Here is an 18771-nt window from a genome sequence, read left to right on the forward strand (position 1 = left end):
TTTCAGCTGAAATTACCGAAATTTATCACAAAATTCTATACGACAAAAATAATCGTTCATTGATTTAGTCGGATTTCATGCGAAATCCACTAAATCCATAAAAATCAATTTAAAAGATACTTTAACTTGGTCAAAATTTCAGTAATTTTGGCTGAAATTTCAGGATAATATTAAATAAGGGATAAAATCCATATTTTTTTGGGATATTCCTTAAATTTCAGAACAGGATTTCGGGGGGAAATGAAATTTCGATCGAAATTTTGAAAATTCAGTTAAGTTTTGGAACAAAATTTCGATGCAAAACGAAATTTTGTTAAAAATTTCTTATCATACCATTTCGGGTTGACCGGATCTGGATTTCGGTCGAAATTTCAAACCATGCTTAAGAGCAAGATTTTAAATTTCAATTTAAGTTTCGACCGTCTTGGAAATGTGGACGTTTCGGTAAAAGGTAAAGTAATATTGATTTCCCTATTATATGAATAGATTATAGGCAGTTGTTCCTTTTAATTAACTCCAATATTAAATTGCCACTTCAGTTTGCACTATTTGAATTGATATTTGTGTCCCGTGCAATGCACGTGCGTACGTGCATTTTTCGTGGTAGATAGAAAAAGCTATCCTCTCACACTGCAAATTCACCTCATATTTGCTACATACAGATTACACAACAATCTGATTTCGGAACCGAATCACTAAAACCCTTTCGGTCTCCGAATCGCCATTTGAACGGAACCCTAACATCAATCACATCCCAATCTCTCCGACCTCCTCTAATGGCAGAAAATGCGGAAAAGGACTTCAAAATCATAACCAGGAGAATCGCTTCAGTCTCGAATCATCTCTTCCCTTCTCCTTCTTCTTCTTCTTCTTCTTCTTATTCGATTCAGCGCTGCAATGCTTCCATGAACGACAGCTATCACCGGATACACGGAGAAGTTCCGACGCACGAAGCTTTGTGGAGGATCGCTTGTGACGAGTCCGGGAAGGAATTTACAGATATTATCTATGAGAAGGCAGTAGGAGAAGCGATTGCTAAGGTATGAGTTAGAATTAGGCCCTGTACGTTTGAGATTGTGGCAGCTGATTGTAGCATGCGATTGTGATTATTGGATTCAAAATTACCCAAGGTTTTAAATGTCGCTTTTGGTGTCAGTTTTGGCCACCACCGAATCTGAAATATTTTGGTTTCGGTGGAAATTTCGGCCGAAATCACATATAATTTTGACAAAAAATTCAGCCATTTCGGTGGAAATGTGGCTAATTTTGGTGGAAATTCCGGTGGAAATCTTTAACATCCCGTAGAAAATCTGTAAATAAGGGTGAAAAACGAATTTTCGGTGAAATTCCAGGGAAATTGTGTAAAAATCCGATTCAATGTACTTTCGGTCTTGGTTAAGACCTAAACCGGAATATTTGGGCCGAAATTTATAACTACGAAATTACATTAATTTTGAGTCCAATAATCACAATCGGCTGCCACATAATCCCAAACGAATAAGGCCTTAGTCATTTTTGTGGTCTATAGGTTGTTACAGAAGTGTAGATTTAGGACTTCTACATAGAAAAAGGGCCACTACTTTAGAGTAAGTTTACTGTACATAGCAGAAAGAATCTCATCTCGAAGTTCGTCTGAAAGAAAATGCAAATGAAATTAGGTTGAATTGAGTTGAATATATGAAATTGAACATGTACTGAAACTCAATGCACTATTTACAATAAAACCATTTGAGAAGCAGGCCACACTTATGAAATTCTAAAGCCTGAAAATTGAACCAATCGGATGATCCTAAGTTCGTAACAGCTTGATCAGTGGCTTGTAAATGTATGCAAATGAACAAATGGTCAACACTAAACGGTAGATATGTCCTCATAAAGAACTTCATGGTGTCCAAGTACTTAACGTAAACAATCTGTCCGAGTTCCCCTTTCACATGGGTTATGGAGGAGGCATCCTCTTCCATGAGGATAATGTCGTCAACATATACAAGAAGGGTTGTCTTGTCAGATGTGCCAGATTAAATGAATACAATATGATCGGATTGATATTACTGAAAGCCAGTGTCACGTATTAGTTGTCTAAATTGATAGAACCATTCCTGTGATAACTGCTACATACCGTAGATAGACTTTCGAAGGCAACACACAGGGGTGGAGCCAGGAATTTACACTTGGGGCGTGGTGGTGGTGGGGGGGGGGGGGGTGTTACTAATTTACACTTTGCCTTCATTGGCCATTGGGGGGCCGCTTACTAACTTTCTTTAATAATTTCTGCACATATCAGTACTATAAAAGGGATTTTGCAAGTCATTGGGGGACCGTGGCCACCCCCAATCTATATGTCCCTCTGCCCCTGGCGACACACCTTCCTATCCCCCTCCCCACCTCTGAAACAGAATGCCAGGTGAAGGAGTCATATACACTTCCTCATTGAGATTTCCATGCAAGAAGGCATTCTTGTCATCAAGCTTGTGAAGAAGCCAACTCTGGTTGGCATCTATCGAAATTAGGAACGGAATTGGTGCCAACTTAGCCACAAGAGCAAATGTGGCACTATAATCAATACCAAGTGAAAGCCGAGCAATAAGGCATGCCTTATATCGCTCTGTAGTGTCATCACAATGATTCTTCACAGCAAAGACCCATCTACATACTAAAACTTTCTTTCCTGGAGGGATAAAACCAAATTTCATTTATGATTACGCTAAGGGGTCCATCTCAACAATAGCCACATTCTAGGATTGATGATTCAATGCAGTATGAATAGTATGAGAAATAGGAATATTATATCAGGCTGGATGATTCAGTTCAACATGAACTCCTTTTTTTTTTTTTCAAAACGTAGATCCGGAGCATGTTTTTGTGTTTTTTCATCAGTTTTTTATGTATACTATATTAGTTGTTATTGATCATTGCTCAAAATGTAAATTTAGAATTGTGACCTCATTTTTTTCCTACTTGTAGATTACAATCAACCGGCCTGAGAGAAGGAATGCATTTCGACCACATACAATTAAAGAGCTTACTCGTGCCTTTAATGATGCTCGGGATGACAGCTCTATAGGAGTCATCATCCTTACAGGGAAGGTACTTCACTTCTTTTTTATCTTGTTTGTAACAACTCTGTTTCTGTTCAATGTACTCAATGTCTCGCTAACTTTGCTATGCAATGTCGATATCTTGGCCTTTATAGCATGTTACCTTTCTAAGCAATATACTATTGGTTTCTTATAGCTACCCATTACCTGGTTTGGGTCATGGATTCGATTATATGGATCTGACTGCATGCAGTTTTTCTTTTACATATTCAACTCTTTTTCTGTTTAATAAGTTGTTTTGTAGTACTTAAGCTGTGCATATTATAATCCATTCTCATGGCATCCAATTCCAAACAATTTCAAAGTACTGATGCCTTTCTCTTCATGCCTTTTTCTTCTTTGAGTGTCATAATATAAATTCCCACTTAGGAAGCAAGTGGATGAATAGCCAGAGCTACTGATGGAGCTCAAATGGAGTTTAACACGCTAAACGTTCGGAATTTGGACAATGAGAAAGTATCTTCTTCAAACGAAAATTGTGACAGGGCCTACTATTTTTCTTCTAATCATGTATGATGGAGTGATATGCTTAATAATGGGTCAGCTAACATTGAAAAAAAGAAAAAAAAGCTTAATTTGTTGAACTGATTATCCAAGACTGTAGAAAGAGGGCTTGTTCCCCAGAATCTGAAATTGATGATAACTCAAGTACCTGGGGTGATACCTTAGTGGAATATTTTGTTAGAAAATCACGTACTTGGCTACCTCAGAAGACAATTGCAAGAAAATGGAAATTAAAAGGGAGCATTTATATCGTTCCTCTATGTGATGGGTTTACCTTCAACAATATAGAAGATTGTACAACTGTTTTGGCAAGGGGAACTTATTCTTTTGGTGGAAGAGCCTCAATGTTGAGAAGTTGGGACCTGAATTTGATAATTGAAAAACAATTGCTAAGTACCTGCCCAACTGGATTTGATTCCATTGCCTCCATCTCAAGTTTTGGTCTAAAAAGACCATTAGCTGTATGACAAGTTTAGTAGGTAACCGATTCCATATAGACAATTCAAAAGCGGAAGTCCCAAGGATGTCTTACTCAAGCATCGATGTTTAAGTTGAATAATCTCTACATATAAGATGTTATTATTCTCATAAGCTATGTGTTTAAGTTGAATAATCTTTGCCTAGTAAAGTAGAAATTGCTACATATAAGTCTTATAAGATGCCATTATTCCCACAAGTATCTTTGGAAGTCAAATTCTTGCTTTCATCGCAAGACTTGTCGGTTAATATCATCAATGTCAACAAGTTGTCTTCATTAATTTTTATGGAACAAGCAATCTATTGATTAGAGAGAGGAATACAAAGTGAATAGATTCAACGCTTAAGATCTTATACGATATAGATCAGGGAAAGCCCACCAAAAGAGGGTGGCACAGTGCACGAGGCTCCCGCCATTGCGGGGTCTGGGGAGGGCTAGATGTACGCAGCTGTACCCCTGCTTTGCAAAGAGGCTGTTTCCGTGACTCGGAAGAGGAATACAAAGCGAATAGATTCAACTGCAAAGATCATATAAGATATAGATAGTAGAAAAGCTCACCAAAAGATCTAATACAATCACCACGGTATTTTGCTAACAACTGCCTTGTCAGTTATCACTATTCTCCTTGTATATGTGAGTTACACATCAAACCTCAAAATTTGTTAAAACAGTCTATATCATAGAATTTTTAGGTACAAATCTTCATGGGGAAAAGATTCCTTTTTATTCCCCCTAGTCACCAACTAGGAGTCTTCCGCCCCCTATACCAATTATATTCAAAAGCTGCTTTTTAAGTCTAAGCTGAATCAAATTTGCTATATCAACTAGAAATGTCTGATTCCTTACCTCCTTGAGCTCTTGTTCCATTCTGTTCTCTTGGTTTGTTTTCTCTTTTTTCTTTTCTCTTTCTGTCAACCATCTCGGTCCCTCTTTTTATTAATTCATTTGCTATCATTCAAAAAAAAAAAAGCTGAATCAAATTTGGATTAACAAAGATTGTGTCAAAAGCTTCATAAGTTGAATTTTCAAATAGATTCTCTGCTTGGAGGAAACTAAGGAGGAAGAGTTCCTTGACACTATCAAAATAATCTCGAGGGTTGAAAATTCTGAAAATAAAAGAATATCTTTGGCCTCGAAAGGTGAGTCTGAATCGGATATTGGAGAATCTAAGATGCTTGCCTTAGAGTTGTTTTATTGGATTAATAGTGAGAAATCTCTTATAAATCTAATAGTTGGTTGCAAGATTATAATGAAGAGTACCATTAAAAAAGGATTATGATGAATAGCCTTTTGAAACATAGTCATTACACTTTGTTAAATTCTGTGGTTCATTCGCTGTCATATGTTTTAATTATTTAGCTTAGCAAGTTTGTAGCCTATTTGATGTTTTTTGAAAAGTATAAATGCCTTTATTTTTAATTTTTTTATCATTAATAAAGAGGTAGAAATCCTGCCAACCCCCCAAGTTACCTGCTAAAACAAGTGAATGCACCGTATCCTTTTATTTTACTTCTAGTCTCTATGCTCATTTAATAAGATCTAAAATGCCTTGGACAGGGAACCAAGGCATTTTGTAGTGGTGGCGACCAATCACTGAGAAGCACAGATGGATATGCAGATTTTGAAAATTTTGGCCGTCTGAATGTTTTAGATCTCCAGGTATGGATTTTCTTTTACGTAAACCATTTCTTGGTGGATACTATCATCCTATGAAATTTAGTAGCACAATTTTATGTCTTCAAATAGCTGGATATGCAAGTGGTGGTAACCGCTAAAGAATGGCTCTAGGGGTGTAAACGAGCCGAGCCGAGCCGAGCTTGGCCAGGCTCGGCTCGGCTCGTTAAGCTCAAAAGCTCGGCTCGGGCTCGAACCAGGCTCAGCTCGGTCAGGCTCGGCCAGGCTCGCGAGCCTTACCGAGCTTGGGTTATATTAAGTTCACACCCCTCATCTTCCCTGGACAGCCCTATCTAGTGTAATTTGACTACTTTTTTTACACTGTGGGGGGTGGTCCAAGTAACAAATGGGGTTCCAAAAATGAAGTGACATATTTTGCCTCCCCCTTTCACTCCCTGGATAACCCTTTTAGTGTATATATTAATATATAATATATATATTTAAATATATTAAATTCTTAACGAGCCGAGCTTTTTTCGAGCCGAGCTCGAGCGAGCTTCCGAGCCCGAGCCAAAATTGACACCCTTAAATGGCTCTTTCAATATACAGCATTTTAAATATGTTATTAAACATTTCAACTGACCTTTGAAAGGGGGTTGAATTTTGACTATTGCAGTATTATTTCATTTATAACTAGTCCACAGTGACATGAGTTCATTCGTTCCACTTTGCCTGTGCATTCTAACATTCTTGTAATTTCTCCTTTTGGAGAAATGACCTAGTTTTGAGCATTATTACAGAGAATCAAATAGCAGTATGACATTGACTGACACACAAAACAGTTTTTTTTTATTATTCTTTTACTATCCTTTTCTTTCTTTCTTTTATTAAATGTATCCTTTCTTTATACAGGTACAGATTCGCCGTCTTCCCAAACCAGTAATAGCAATGGTATGTACTTATTTCTATTGTGAGTATCCAGAGCCTTTTATTCCCTTACGGCCAATTTTTTTTGAATGGTTCCTTATTTAGGAGCATAAATTATGTTTTTTTTTTTATATCAATATCAGGTTGCAGGTTATGCTGTTGGCGGTGGGCATGTATTACACATGGTTTGTGATCTAACAATTGCTGCTGATAATGCTATTTTTGGCCAGACAGGGCCGAAGGTGCTCATATTTTTGCATTTTATCACTCATAAATATTGAGGGATTGCTTTTACTGATACTGGTCATTTTTACCGATTACACACCAAATCAATCACTACATGCTCGTTTCCTATGCTACATCGGTATGGGACCTATGGGTGAGTGCCAGAATGACACGTGTAGTCTCAAATTCGGCAAAACCCAAGGAGAAAGGATTAGGAATTGCATCATACTTTAATCAATTGCATAATAATATGGCGATAACGTGTTGTATAATGGAATTTTTTATGGGTTACATAAACATAATGATTTGATTTCATATAAAAAGCTTACTGTAATATTTTATTTTCACATAAAAATCTTACATTTAGGATTGGTAAACAGCATCTATTTTAATAATTCTCTTTGGATCTGTCAAGAGACCCAATTACAATTCATATTCTCATACTGTTTCTGTCGGTGGTCTTCTAGACTGTTTGACCTTGAGCATACAAGTCTGATGACAAATGTTTTAGTGAACCTGGTCTGTTACGCAATGATTGAGATCCTTACTGCCAACTTTTGTTATTGATTTAAAATTTACTTTTTATTATTTAAGAAGTGGTAAAGATGGCATAGCACAACCATAATCCATTATGTCTGAGATGACTGGATCCAAATCCGCAATCAAGTTCACTTTGGGTGGACTTTTATGGGGCTATACTAACTTTAAAGAGTGAGAAAGGAATCCCAAATGATTATGTGCATGATTAAGTGCCTGTTTACTGTCTAATCAACTTGACCCTGCCTCAAAATCCAGAAATCATCCTTCCTCCATGACCGTTCAGTCAAATTTTCTATCCTGTATGTCTTTTGGTTATTATCCTTGATAATTCCAGAGAGTACCTGTTTACTGTCTTAAAAAAAGTTACCCAGTGCCTTCATGCATAGGCCCCACCTGAAAATTTTCTTAGCGCCTCACCGCATAGTACTGTATGTATCGTCACGGTCAATCTGTTGACCTTTTATCATGTATACTAGCGATCCCGTTTTTTTTCTTTGTTGTCTTTCTTGTGTTTTAAGGTCTAGATTGAATATGGTCCAGCGCATAGAGATGATGTGAGACGTTGTAATTACGTTCCATTGTGGTGTGATTTTATTACATGTGTGCTTATTCTTTTTTTCTTTTTTTTGAAAGATAACAATAACATGCATGCATATTCTTCTTCATGCTTTAATTTTGATTTTTTCAACACTGCTTATTACAGGTTGGAAGCTTTGATGCTGGTTATGGAAGTTCCATAATGTCTCGCTTGGTAAGCTATAAAAGCGTGTGAGGTGTTTTTCATTTCAATGAAATTTGTACAATTATCTGTGCCAATGATTTTTGCTTATGATGTTTTTATTGGATCTTTTGTGTGTTTATGATGTTTTTATTGGATCTTTTGTGGTGTTGTTTAACCCGCAACTGAACACAGCTTACACTGTCTTCATACTTTTTCGCTCTCCGATGATGAGAGTAGCTATGTCTATCATGAGTGGTCTGTGACAGGCCCCTCGAAAAACATCACTTGCCCGACCAAAAATCCCTCTTATGTGTTTCGTGCCCCCTAAATTTTATTCCAAGATGCACGCCAATTAGTTCCTTCTGAATTTAATTTAGATATGTTTAGATTTTTCTGCTCATTGTAAACATTAGTGGAATGCATACAGTAAGTACTAGCAGTAGTTTGGATTCACCAACTCATGATTTTATCCTAGTATTTTTGGCTGTCGTGTAACCATTTATCAATTATTACTGGAGAATATAGATATACTGGATGGCTGGATTCTTTTTTATTGGTGGATTGTCCAGCATTTTCTGATTCCCAGAACTTTATTGCCGGTTAAACAGGTTGGGCCAAAGAAAGCACGGGAAATGTGGTTCCTGTCGCGATTCTACAATGCTTCTGAAGCAGAGAAAATGGGACTGGTAAACACTGTTGTCCCGGTAAGTTGTGGATGAAACAGTCACTTTTCGAGGCTATTTATCTACAATTCAAACCCCATTGTTCATTTAAAAGATAAAAGAAGCCAATGCATGCAAGATTTGTATATTGAAGTATACATGCATGCAAGCTTTGGTATTGTAGTGTACTTTCAATATTTTACTAAATAATTGCTGTCATGGATTGATATACATATTTTCACATCAGCATGTGTGTGTAGAGATTTGCTAGGTAATTTCGCAGAAAGGCATTTCGCAGCTTACTTTCGCATGAAAGAACAGTCACACGGGCTCACTTCTCGGCAAATTTTGCCTGCTTCATTTAATTCATCTGAGGCGGCTTTTCTCTCATACAAAAGTCAGCCCTGAAATGCCTTTCCGCTAAATTCCCTAGCGAATCCCACATATATATATATATATATATATATATATATATGAGGAAAGTGTTGGTGAGCTTAAGCTCACCAAACTTATGGTGAGCTTAAGCGCCCCAATCACATGGGTCCCACATTTTCTGTGGTGATCCAAACCATTCATTTGCAAGGCCCTATCGTAGATAGGGGGTGTACCAAAAATCAGCTCCATAGGATCATCCTAATCCCTCCATTTGTGGAGGACAAAAATGGGCAGATTTGTGGACAAATAATGTCTGTCCATTTTGCCCTCCACAAATGGATGGGTTAGGATGATCCTATGGAGCTGATTTTTGGTACACACCCCATCTATGTAAGGGCCTTTCAAATGAATGCTTTGGATCATCCTAACAAAGTAGGCCCCAATGTGATTGGGCGCTTAAGCTCACCATAAGTTTGGTGAGCTTAAGCTCACCAACACTTTCCTCTCTCTCTCTCTCTCTCTCTCTCTCTCTCTATATATATATATATATATATATATATATATATATATATATATATAATACTTTGATCTGTATGAAGCTATGAATACCACAATATGTCAAACTATATCCAAGGACCAAATGCTACTCCCACAGGTAATCTTTCATTTTGGTGACTTTGAGCGGTTTGACATTTGTTGGGTATTTGTTTCTTGGAAATTGAGATAGTTATAGATACTGTATTTTGTAGTTTTGAGCTTCACTGATATCTTATGGTTATTTATTGCCATACAGTTAGAAAAACTAGAACAGGAAACAGTAAAATGGTGTCGAGAAATTCTAAGAAACAGCCCGACTGCAATTCGGGTGCTGAAATCTTCTCTGAATGCAGTTGATGATGGCCATGCAGGTCTCCAGGTACCCTCAAACTATTTTTTTTTTCCTTTGAAAAAGCAGATAGGTACCCTCAAACTATCTGTTAGATAATTGCCTCTGTTTCTTTTCTTGAACTGAACTTAGTACGGAATTCATCTGAGATACAGGAGATGGCTGGCAATGCGACACTGTTGTTTTATGGTACAGAGGAAGGGAATGAGGGGAAGACAGCATACGTTGAACGCAGACGCCCGGATTTTTCTAAATTTCCCCGGCGACCTTAATGGTATTTTTTGGACTGTTGTATTGTTTGTTTTTTTCTTTTTACGCTTTTTCTTTTTTATCAGACTATCAATCTGCTATGTCTGAATGAGAATGCATTGGAGATGATATCATTGTAACTGTGTCATAAATATGGTTTGTGAAAGGGTTTCTGTCAATGGAGTAATTGCAGAGCAGTTTCAGTCATTACCTTAATAAGAACTAATCCTGTGTTCCCCTGTGTTCCCCTGAGGATTATTTTGGTAATTTTCCATCAGGTTCAGATAGGATGGGAGTTCCCATCCACTGGATTAAGGGTTACAAACAATCAACAGTCAAACTGTTTATGGGAAATCTTGATACTGCGTTTTTTTGTCATGGCCTGTTCTTGAGATAAGAATCATCAGTTCATGGTGAGATCAGCTCCATCTCCTTGGGTGATTTGAAGCATTCGCAAAATTCAGTTGACTTGTTATTGGTAAAAATACAGTTTTTCTAAGTTATTTGTACTTTTTTTTTATTATTCATTGTAAATTGGAGTTTTCTGGATTGTAATTTTTTTAAGATAAAGTTGATTAATTTTTTAAGAAACTCAGATATGATATCCACTTTCCCTTGCCACTTCTGTGATTTGATGTGGATAGCTTTTCGAGAATTATAATATCCATCAGTAGCTATTTAGAAAAGGGTGGGGTGCCATTATTTATACAAGGGAGCTCTAAACTAGGCTTTATCTTTCAAAGAATAAGGGCTTTTTTTTTTGGATCTATGAGAAAAAATTATGGATTTTTTTAATGAAAAATGATAATCTATGTTATTTTTTATTTTGGGAAAAGAATCATGAAAATTGAGTTTACCTCAACTCAACTCAACAAAGCCTTTGTCCCAAGCTAGTTGGGGTCGGCTAAATGAATTATTTAGAAAAAAAATTCATGAAGAAGGTAAAAGGGATCTACCAGGCTCTAATCCTGGTTCTAGTTGGGTTCTACGTGGATCATTTTCTTCCATTCTATCATGTCCAAGGTTATGTTCTCTGTTATGTTCCTAGCTATCAAGTCTTTCCTCATTGTTTCTACCCATGTTATTTTAGGTCGACCCCTACCTCTTTTTACTCCCTCAATTTGGCACGAGTCACCTCTTCTCACCGGAGCATCCAAAGGCCTATGTTGGATATGTCCAAACCATCTTAAGCGGTGCTCTCTCTTCTTCTCCTCGATTGGAGCCACCCCCACAATTTTACGAATGTCTTCATTTTTAATTCTATCTAACCTTGTGTGGCCGCACATCCATCTAAGCATTCGCATCTCCGCTACACTCATCTTATGCACATGCTGCTTTTTGGTGGCCCAACATTTTGAGTCGTACAGCATGGCTGGCTTCACAGCTGTCTTATAAAACTTTCCCTTCAACTTGAGTTTACCAGAGGCTTGAAATTTATTTTTCATGCACCGACCTGAAAAAAACTTTCAATACAAATTTTCTATGTATCCGAACAACCCTAGTTGGATTACAGGAATTTATAGGATAAACTTTTCTATAATTTCTTAGTTATTCATTGTTTGATTACAAGTGAAAAAAAGTATCAGACAATGTGGTGATTTCTATTTAGGCTTATGGTTTTGGCACTACCATGTTTTGATAACTAGTAAAAACGCACATGCGTGCAACTAAGGTATTTTGTGATGACATTTAGTATACGCATAGAAAACTTATTTCGAATTTTATAGAAATTTTCCATTTTTCAATTAATTAAAATAAGTTGTCAAGTAATTAAAAGAAGGTGATCGAGACAGAGGGGTGCCAATATCCAATAAGGTGATTTTAATACAAGCTTTCTATAATTTTTTGGAGTCACTACTATTATGCCAAAAGACAAAATTAAAATCCTGCTGCTCTCTACCAATATAAAACAAGATTAAAATCATGCTGCTCTCTACCATATATTGGTACCATAGATCTTAATATTCATGAAGCTCCTGATTAATGGAGGGGAAATGATATGTTGCATTCTTATATTTTGATAATGACACTCCTTATCTCTCATTATTAATTAAACTATTTTTTTAACCCAGAATTTATCTCGGAACCCAGGGCAGTACCTTTAATTTTATTCATAAGAAAAAATAGTTAGAAGAGGACATATAACCTTGGCTCTAGTCCAACAAGATACACGAAGAGGGGAAAAGAAAACATCTTTATCCCTTTACAGATTATTTATGAAACTTGAATAATGAAAGGAAAATGATATACTGCAGTGCACTCCCATACTATGACGATTACTATACTTTATTTGTACACTTCTCTCATTGAAGTAAGTCTAACAACTCTTAAACTCAGCAATCATATAAGGTTTGATACCATGCAATGCAAACAGGGCCCTGTGTCATTCGTATTGATTTTCCAATAAAGTTTTAGTACATAAATACTACTAATATGCCTCCTAACATTTACCCAATAATATAAAATTCTAAAAGTCAATTTAGAACCAAAATAGCAAAAAATATGAAACCCATAACATGTACAAACGGTAATAAGTTCATGTAATTAAATCCTTGTGTTGTTTACGACTCTTTAACTTGTGCCTAGAGCAAACATTAATTATTATATAAATCTCATTTTGGTCCTAAAAACTTTGACTAAAGAGAAATCTTTATTTGACATGGAAACAAAATTTTTAGGCAAATGTATTGTTTACAAAAGTATTGTATGGCTTACATTGCAGGATGATCCAAACCGTCCATTTGATGGGCCACAATGTAAGTAGGTTGTGTGCCTAAATCCATTTCCATAGGATAATTACAACCCTCCAATCGATAGATGTTTCCTAAATATGCCGTTCTTCAATAGACTGCAGGGCTAGGATCTTCGTATGGAAATGTGTTTTTTGGGAACATCCTACTTACGATGTGGCCCATCAAATGGAGGGTTTGGACCGTCCGATGGTGTAAGTTATACAATACTCTTTTTTATAATAGGGAGTGTAAGATATTTTTTGGTTTGCTACACAAAATTCTTGTTGGAATATATATGGTGTAAGCCCATGTAGTGAAGTATTTTTCAATAAGCCGGTAGGGGTCTCCGCAAAACCCCAGCTTATCTATCAAAAATGAAAAAAACATGTAGCGAATATTTTACGGCCTACACCATAGGATATTTGATCATTCCCATATGATGAGTGCATCCCTACAATCTACAGACGAATGACATATTTTGGAAACCTTGTCACTGCGTTGAGATCATCCTATGGAAATGATTTTTGGCATACAACCTATGGTGTAAGTCCGTACAGTGAAGTATTTTTTAAAAGTATCGTACGCCGTGTACCATAGGATGATCCAAACCGTCCATTTAATGGGCCACAATATAAATTGGTTGTTCCCAAAAAATCATTTCCATATGATGATCCTAGCCCTACAATCTATAGATGAAGGGCATATTTTGGAAACCTCTATAGTTCGAAGGGTTAGGATCATCCTGTGGAAATGATGTTTGGCACACAACCTATTTACATTGTGGCCCATCAAATGGACGATTTGGATCATCCTATGAGGTAAGCCGTAAAGTACATGTGAGTGGGGTAGAAACATCTGCTTGTGTGGCTGTTCTCACGTAGCAAAGGAGATTGTACTCTTAATATTAATATTTTATAAAGATAAAGTAGCCTTGTAGAGATTTTTCGGCAAGGGTACTCTTAATATTAATATTTTATAAAGATAAAGTAGCCTTGCAGAGATTTTTGGGGGAGGGAGAATCTTATCCGACGTAATTTTAGGGAAGGAAATCAGTGATTTTTGGACGCTTATTGAACACAAGTGGCGGTAATAGAAAGGAGACATTAGGCCTTTTTTTTGTCGTATTTGTAGGGGTAAGAGGGGCGTTGAAATGACAAAAAAAGAATAGCAACGAAGGGTACTTACGAAAGAATACTCATCAACAGGCGGGACACAACGAGAATATCGGCAAAAGAACGTGCCGAAAAAATTAGAAGTTTTTTTTTTGTCGTATTTGTAGGGGTAGGGGCATTGAAATGACGGAAAAAAATAGCAACGAAGGACATTTACGAAAGAATACTCATCATCAGGCGGGACACAACGAGAATATCAGCAAAAGAACGTGCCGAAAAAATTACGATTCTCCCTTTTAGTATAGTAAGGATAAGGATTGCACTACTCATTCTGACTTTTCTTATTTAAACAGCTGTAAAAGATTATTATAGTTCCTAAAAAGATCTCAAAAGTAAAATTATAAAGAAAAGGCAAGTTGAGTTTGTATAATTATTAAAACATGGCTGTGCCACTAGCACTAGCCTTAATAAATAGGGACATTTAGGGCGTGTTTAAGATTATGACAACTGATTTCTTGGGCCAAACTGATTATTGGGCTCAATTTTACAGTTAAATTTGAGTCAAATAATCCGTTTGGCCCTCAGCCCTCACAATCGGCTGTCATAATCTTAAACGAACAAGGCCGAAGAATTCTCATTCTCGCCTGAATAAATTGGTGGAATCATACTAATGTGAATATGCAGAATTTAAGGCGAGTTCAACGAGGCTTCTTATTCTTGCCTTAATAAATTGGTAGAATCGGATTAATGTGAATATGTGGAAATGACTCTGAGTCAATAATACAGTCGCGGAAAACACAAACAACTTGGAAGCAATGCATAATGAGATTTCAAAATTCGTAGCACTTTCATTATCCACACCTAAAAAAGCGGCAGAATCCATTATTATTTGAGAAAAGTGTAGCTACACATACGTGTAGCTAACTTAGTTACACCTACAACTTGAAATTCAGTGGGCCCCACATTATTTGGGTGACGCAAATCGTTCATTTGATGGGCTGCACATAGATAGGGGGGTGTGCCCAAAAAATCAGCTCCATATGGGCTCAACTTAGTCAGAATCACCTCACCGTTTACTTCAAAATCTCTAACACCTAATGCATGTCGCGTAAAAAAATATAATAATAATGCTCAGGATTTGCTAGGGACCATTGCACAAGGCATTTTACACACCGGCTGTTGCACGAGAGAGGAGCCACATAAGCTCACTTTTTGTCTTATTTATTCAATTCACCTATGTATGTGGCTGCTACGGTGGTCCCTATCAAATCCCAAAATACCCTTTCATTTGTATAAAGGCCAAGAACACAAAACCCTAAACCCTATCTATCCCATGGCATTTTATTTGTTGCTCCTTCTCCCTTCTCACCTCTAAACCCTCTGAAGCCGCACTAGATGGAAAAGAAAATCACAGCCAGGTACTTTTTTTCCTTTGTTTTGTTTTCAGGATTTTTTCTCACTGATTATGCTTCGAGTTTCATCATTCTCTTACCATTTGCATTTGTGCCTTCAACGTCTGATTTATAGGGCTTCTTTTATCGTTTCCCATTCATGCCATTCAACATACTTCCGTCTCTTTCGGATTAGGGATAGGGTGGATTAGGGTTAGGGTTCGGGTTGAGTCTCTTCGGGTTGGGGCTCGGGTCGGGTTAGGATCCGAATAGCTGGAGATTTGAATGGCTCGTGACTAAGATATAGATGGATGTGGATCCGTTAAAAGATCTCCGCTTTCAATGTACTGAAGTTTTGGATTTTTTAGGGTTCGAGCTGATTCACTTTTTTTGTTTTTGAAGGTTATGTAGATCTTCTAATTCTTCTTCTCAGCCCTAATTTGTACTTCCTTTTCTTTTTTCTTTTTCTTTGGTCTGCAGGCATTAGGCATTTGGGTTTCTCTGCAATTATTTGAAGATAGCTTGTTTTGGAAGATCTCTGGTTTAATTAGATTTTATTGTTTTAGGTTTTTTAAAGGATTGATGGAAATGCCATACATTTTAGAATCTATTTTTTGCTTATTCCTAGGTCTCTATCTGTTGGATATATCTGCATTCATTCTGTATATCTTGAAATAGAGTTTTCCCTGAAATCATTGTTCAATCATTTAGGTGTTCATTGTAATATGTCCTTTGCGTGGAATTTTTAAAGGATTTATTTGCATTCATGTTTAGTTTCTGATGGTGATCTTTTCATCTTGCAAGGTTGATTGGAGATATTGCCGTATTTATTTTGGTTGATCTTTTTTTTTTTTTTCCTAATTTTTCTTTGATGGATCTCTTATCCAGACAGTCACGAGGCAGATACTCACAAAGCTTTTTTAGTTGAGGCTGGTATTGAACCTGTGACATCTGCATTGAGGCTTTTGCGAAGAAGATGCGTTTTTTGATGGTTGGCCTTGATCATGCTGGTAAGACTACCTTGTACAAGCATGGAGTGAATGTCACCACTCCCACTGATGGTAAGTGGATTCAGTAGAAAATAAGTTGGTGTAAATAATTTATATATCAATGCCCTTGTCTTTAGTTTATTTTTTGTGCTCTAATGCTGTTGTCCGTAGGATTTAATGTGGAAACCGCGGACTATAAGAACACTAGTTTTACTGTTTGGGAAGTTGGTGGTTTGTTCAAGACTACAAGGTATTAAATTGAGTTTTTTGTTTCTCAATGTTAGGCTGTTATTAATTATAATTTGTACATTTTTTTCGTTTTGTGATTATTAACGAATTCTTAATCGTATACGCTACTTCTAAAATACCCAGGGCCTTGTATTTGTAGTGGATAGCAGTGATAGGGATCGTGTTGTTGAGGTGAGGAATGAGTTTCACAGAATGCTTACTGAGGTATGTGGCTAGATATATTTTCATAAATTTATCACTATTCTCAAGTTAATGGATTCCTCTCTGGACAAGGTTCATAGATTTTGTTCCCAAATATAGTTTGTAGGCCCAACTGGGTATATTATCATAGTTTCATATAGCCACTTCAGCGAAGTTTTTAATGTTTGTTGGGTTAGGTAATTCGCAATTGATTTCTTATTGGGGAAATCTGTAGTTCTTTTGTGGTTAGCTAATATCTTATTGATTTTGGTATGTTTTTGTGGCATTGAAAAATGTAATTTTTTATTGACCTTTGTTGGATCGGATGTCTTTGTCACAACTCTCAGCACAAGCTGCACTTAATAATCAACCTCTAATGGTTACAATAAAGGAGAGTCTCTGTCATGGCTGACCCATTTCAACCCCTCATGCCCTGTTTGTTTTGGATTTTGAGAACCGACTGTAAGTCCAAGACTGATTGTTGGACTTAAAATTAAGGCCCTATTTGTTTTTTATTTTGAGTCCAAAATCAGTTTTTGATTTACAATGATTTTCAAAATCCAAAACAAACATTGCCTTATCTGTATCCATTTTTTAAGTGGATCTACGTTGCCTAGTTAGTTCCTGTTTTTTTTTTCTTGGATTTTTTTTTTCTCTTTAGTTTTTGGCTTAGCACCTGAGTGGTAGGATGATTTGCGAGATGTTGTGCTACAAACAAGATATTATTCCAAATGCAATGGATTGGGCCGGGGGGAGGGGGTTCCATTTATAACTAAAGAATGGAACAAGGGCTGACATCTATATTAAACATCTCGTGGCAGGATGATTTTTGAGATGTTGGGCTACAAACAAGATATTCCAGATGCAATGAGTGACAGGGAGATAGCTCAGCAACTTGCTCTTGATCTTAAATCTCTCGGCGTTTGCAGCTGGTAAATTCCCACTCTGTGTTGTCCTTGTATATGTACGATATCTGGAGTTTATCTATTCCCTATTAAGTTTGAACTCGTATTATCATCTTCCTTTTCAGGTACGTCTAAGCTTATGTGCCACTGCTAGGTAGGGCCTCAATGAGGGTTTGGATTGGCTTTTGAACAATACTGAGAACTAGGCAAGTATTTTAAAACGACCCTCATCCCTCATCATCATCATCATCATCTCTGGGAATATTTTAAGATACATTCATAAATACGAACTTCATTTTTTTGTCCATTTCATTTACTTTTGCAGGCCTGATATGTTCATCTTAATGTAATCTTTCAAGGTTTTCGAGGTTTTACTCCTTGCAGATTCGAGGATAAAAACTATTGGCTGTGTGTTTGTAAGTTCGGATAAATGCTAATCACATTGATACTTTCGTGTTTATAGACCTGCTTTTGCATAAATAAATTGGCAAGGCTGATTTTGATGCCTCCACGTCTTTTTCAGCGCCCATCTTTTCCCAGTTTGTCCCTTGAGTTTTTTGTCTAAGTTTGATTCCCCTTGCAAGGGGATGTATATAGTGTCTATATCCATTCCTCAAGTCCTTATGGACCTCATCGTGCACGATTCCTCTTGGACTTGCTTTAGCATACTGTAATTCTTTTCTGATTCTAGTAATATATTCTGGTCGGGGTCCTGCCTAACCCCAGCTTGCCCATAAAAAAAAAGTCTCTAAAAGGGAGTTATCAACCCTCTAAATGGAGTTATCAAACTCTCAAAAGGTGGTTATCAACTCTCTTTAACAATTTTTCAAAAGTGCCCCCCCCCCCCCCCCCCCCATATCAATTCTCGTATTTTGATGTCCCGTGTCCCCCGTAGGCAATTTTTCCTTTTAAAACCAAGCAGACGGTGGGGGTG

The 18771-nt window shown here is 36.9% G+C and overlaps 1 protein-coding gene and 1 long non-coding RNA gene across 6 annotated transcripts; both read left to right on the forward strand.

The window, feature by feature from the left end:
- Positions 1–628: 628 nt before the first annotated feature.
- On the forward strand, positions 629–10900 carry ECHID (enoyl-CoA hydratase/isomerase D). Of its 4 annotated transcripts, XM_077397495.1 has the most exons (10): positions 629–1040; positions 2965–3087; positions 5638–5739; positions 6607–6645; positions 6765–6863; positions 8090–8137; positions 8716–8811; positions 9938–10060; positions 10186–10304; positions 10558–10900. In XM_077397495.1, the coding sequence occupies exons 1-9, from the start codon at positions 777–779 to the stop codon at positions 10300–10302; spliced, it is 1011 nt and encodes a 336-aa protein (XP_077253610.1). In that variant the 5' UTR covers positions 629–776; the 3' UTR covers positions 10303–10304; positions 10558–10900. The 4 variants fall into 4 exon arrangements, with proteins under 4 accessions (XP_077253610.1, XP_077253609.1, XP_077253611.1 ...); XM_077397494.1 differs by lacking the exon at positions 10558–10900 and having other exon boundaries at positions 10186–10486; XM_077397496.1 differs by lacking the exon at positions 10558–10900 and having other exon boundaries at positions 6765–6806; positions 10186–10486.
- A 4505-nt stretch (positions 10901–15405) lies between these two features.
- On the forward strand, positions 15406–18341 carry LOC143892697 (uncharacterized). 2 transcript variants are annotated; one of them, XR_013255580.1, is made up of 6 exons: positions 15406–15541; positions 16403–16575; positions 16675–16753; positions 16876–16956; positions 17754–17864; positions 17963–18341. It is a non-coding gene; the product is annotated as an uncharacterized LOC143892697 (long non-coding RNA). The 2 variants fall into 2 exon arrangements; XR_013255581.1 differs by having other exon boundaries at positions 16892–16956.
- The last annotated feature ends 430 nt before the right edge of the window (positions 18342–18771 follow it).

The sequence above is a fragment of the Tasmannia lanceolata genome, unplaced genomic scaffold (genome assembly GCF_043159265.1).
Source record: "Tasmannia lanceolata isolate RefF3 unplaced genomic scaffold, GAP_Taslan_0.1 ptg000015l, whole genome shotgun sequence".
NCBI classification, from domain to species: domain Eukaryota; kingdom Viridiplantae; phylum Streptophyta; class Magnoliopsida; order Canellales; family Winteraceae; genus Tasmannia; species Tasmannia lanceolata.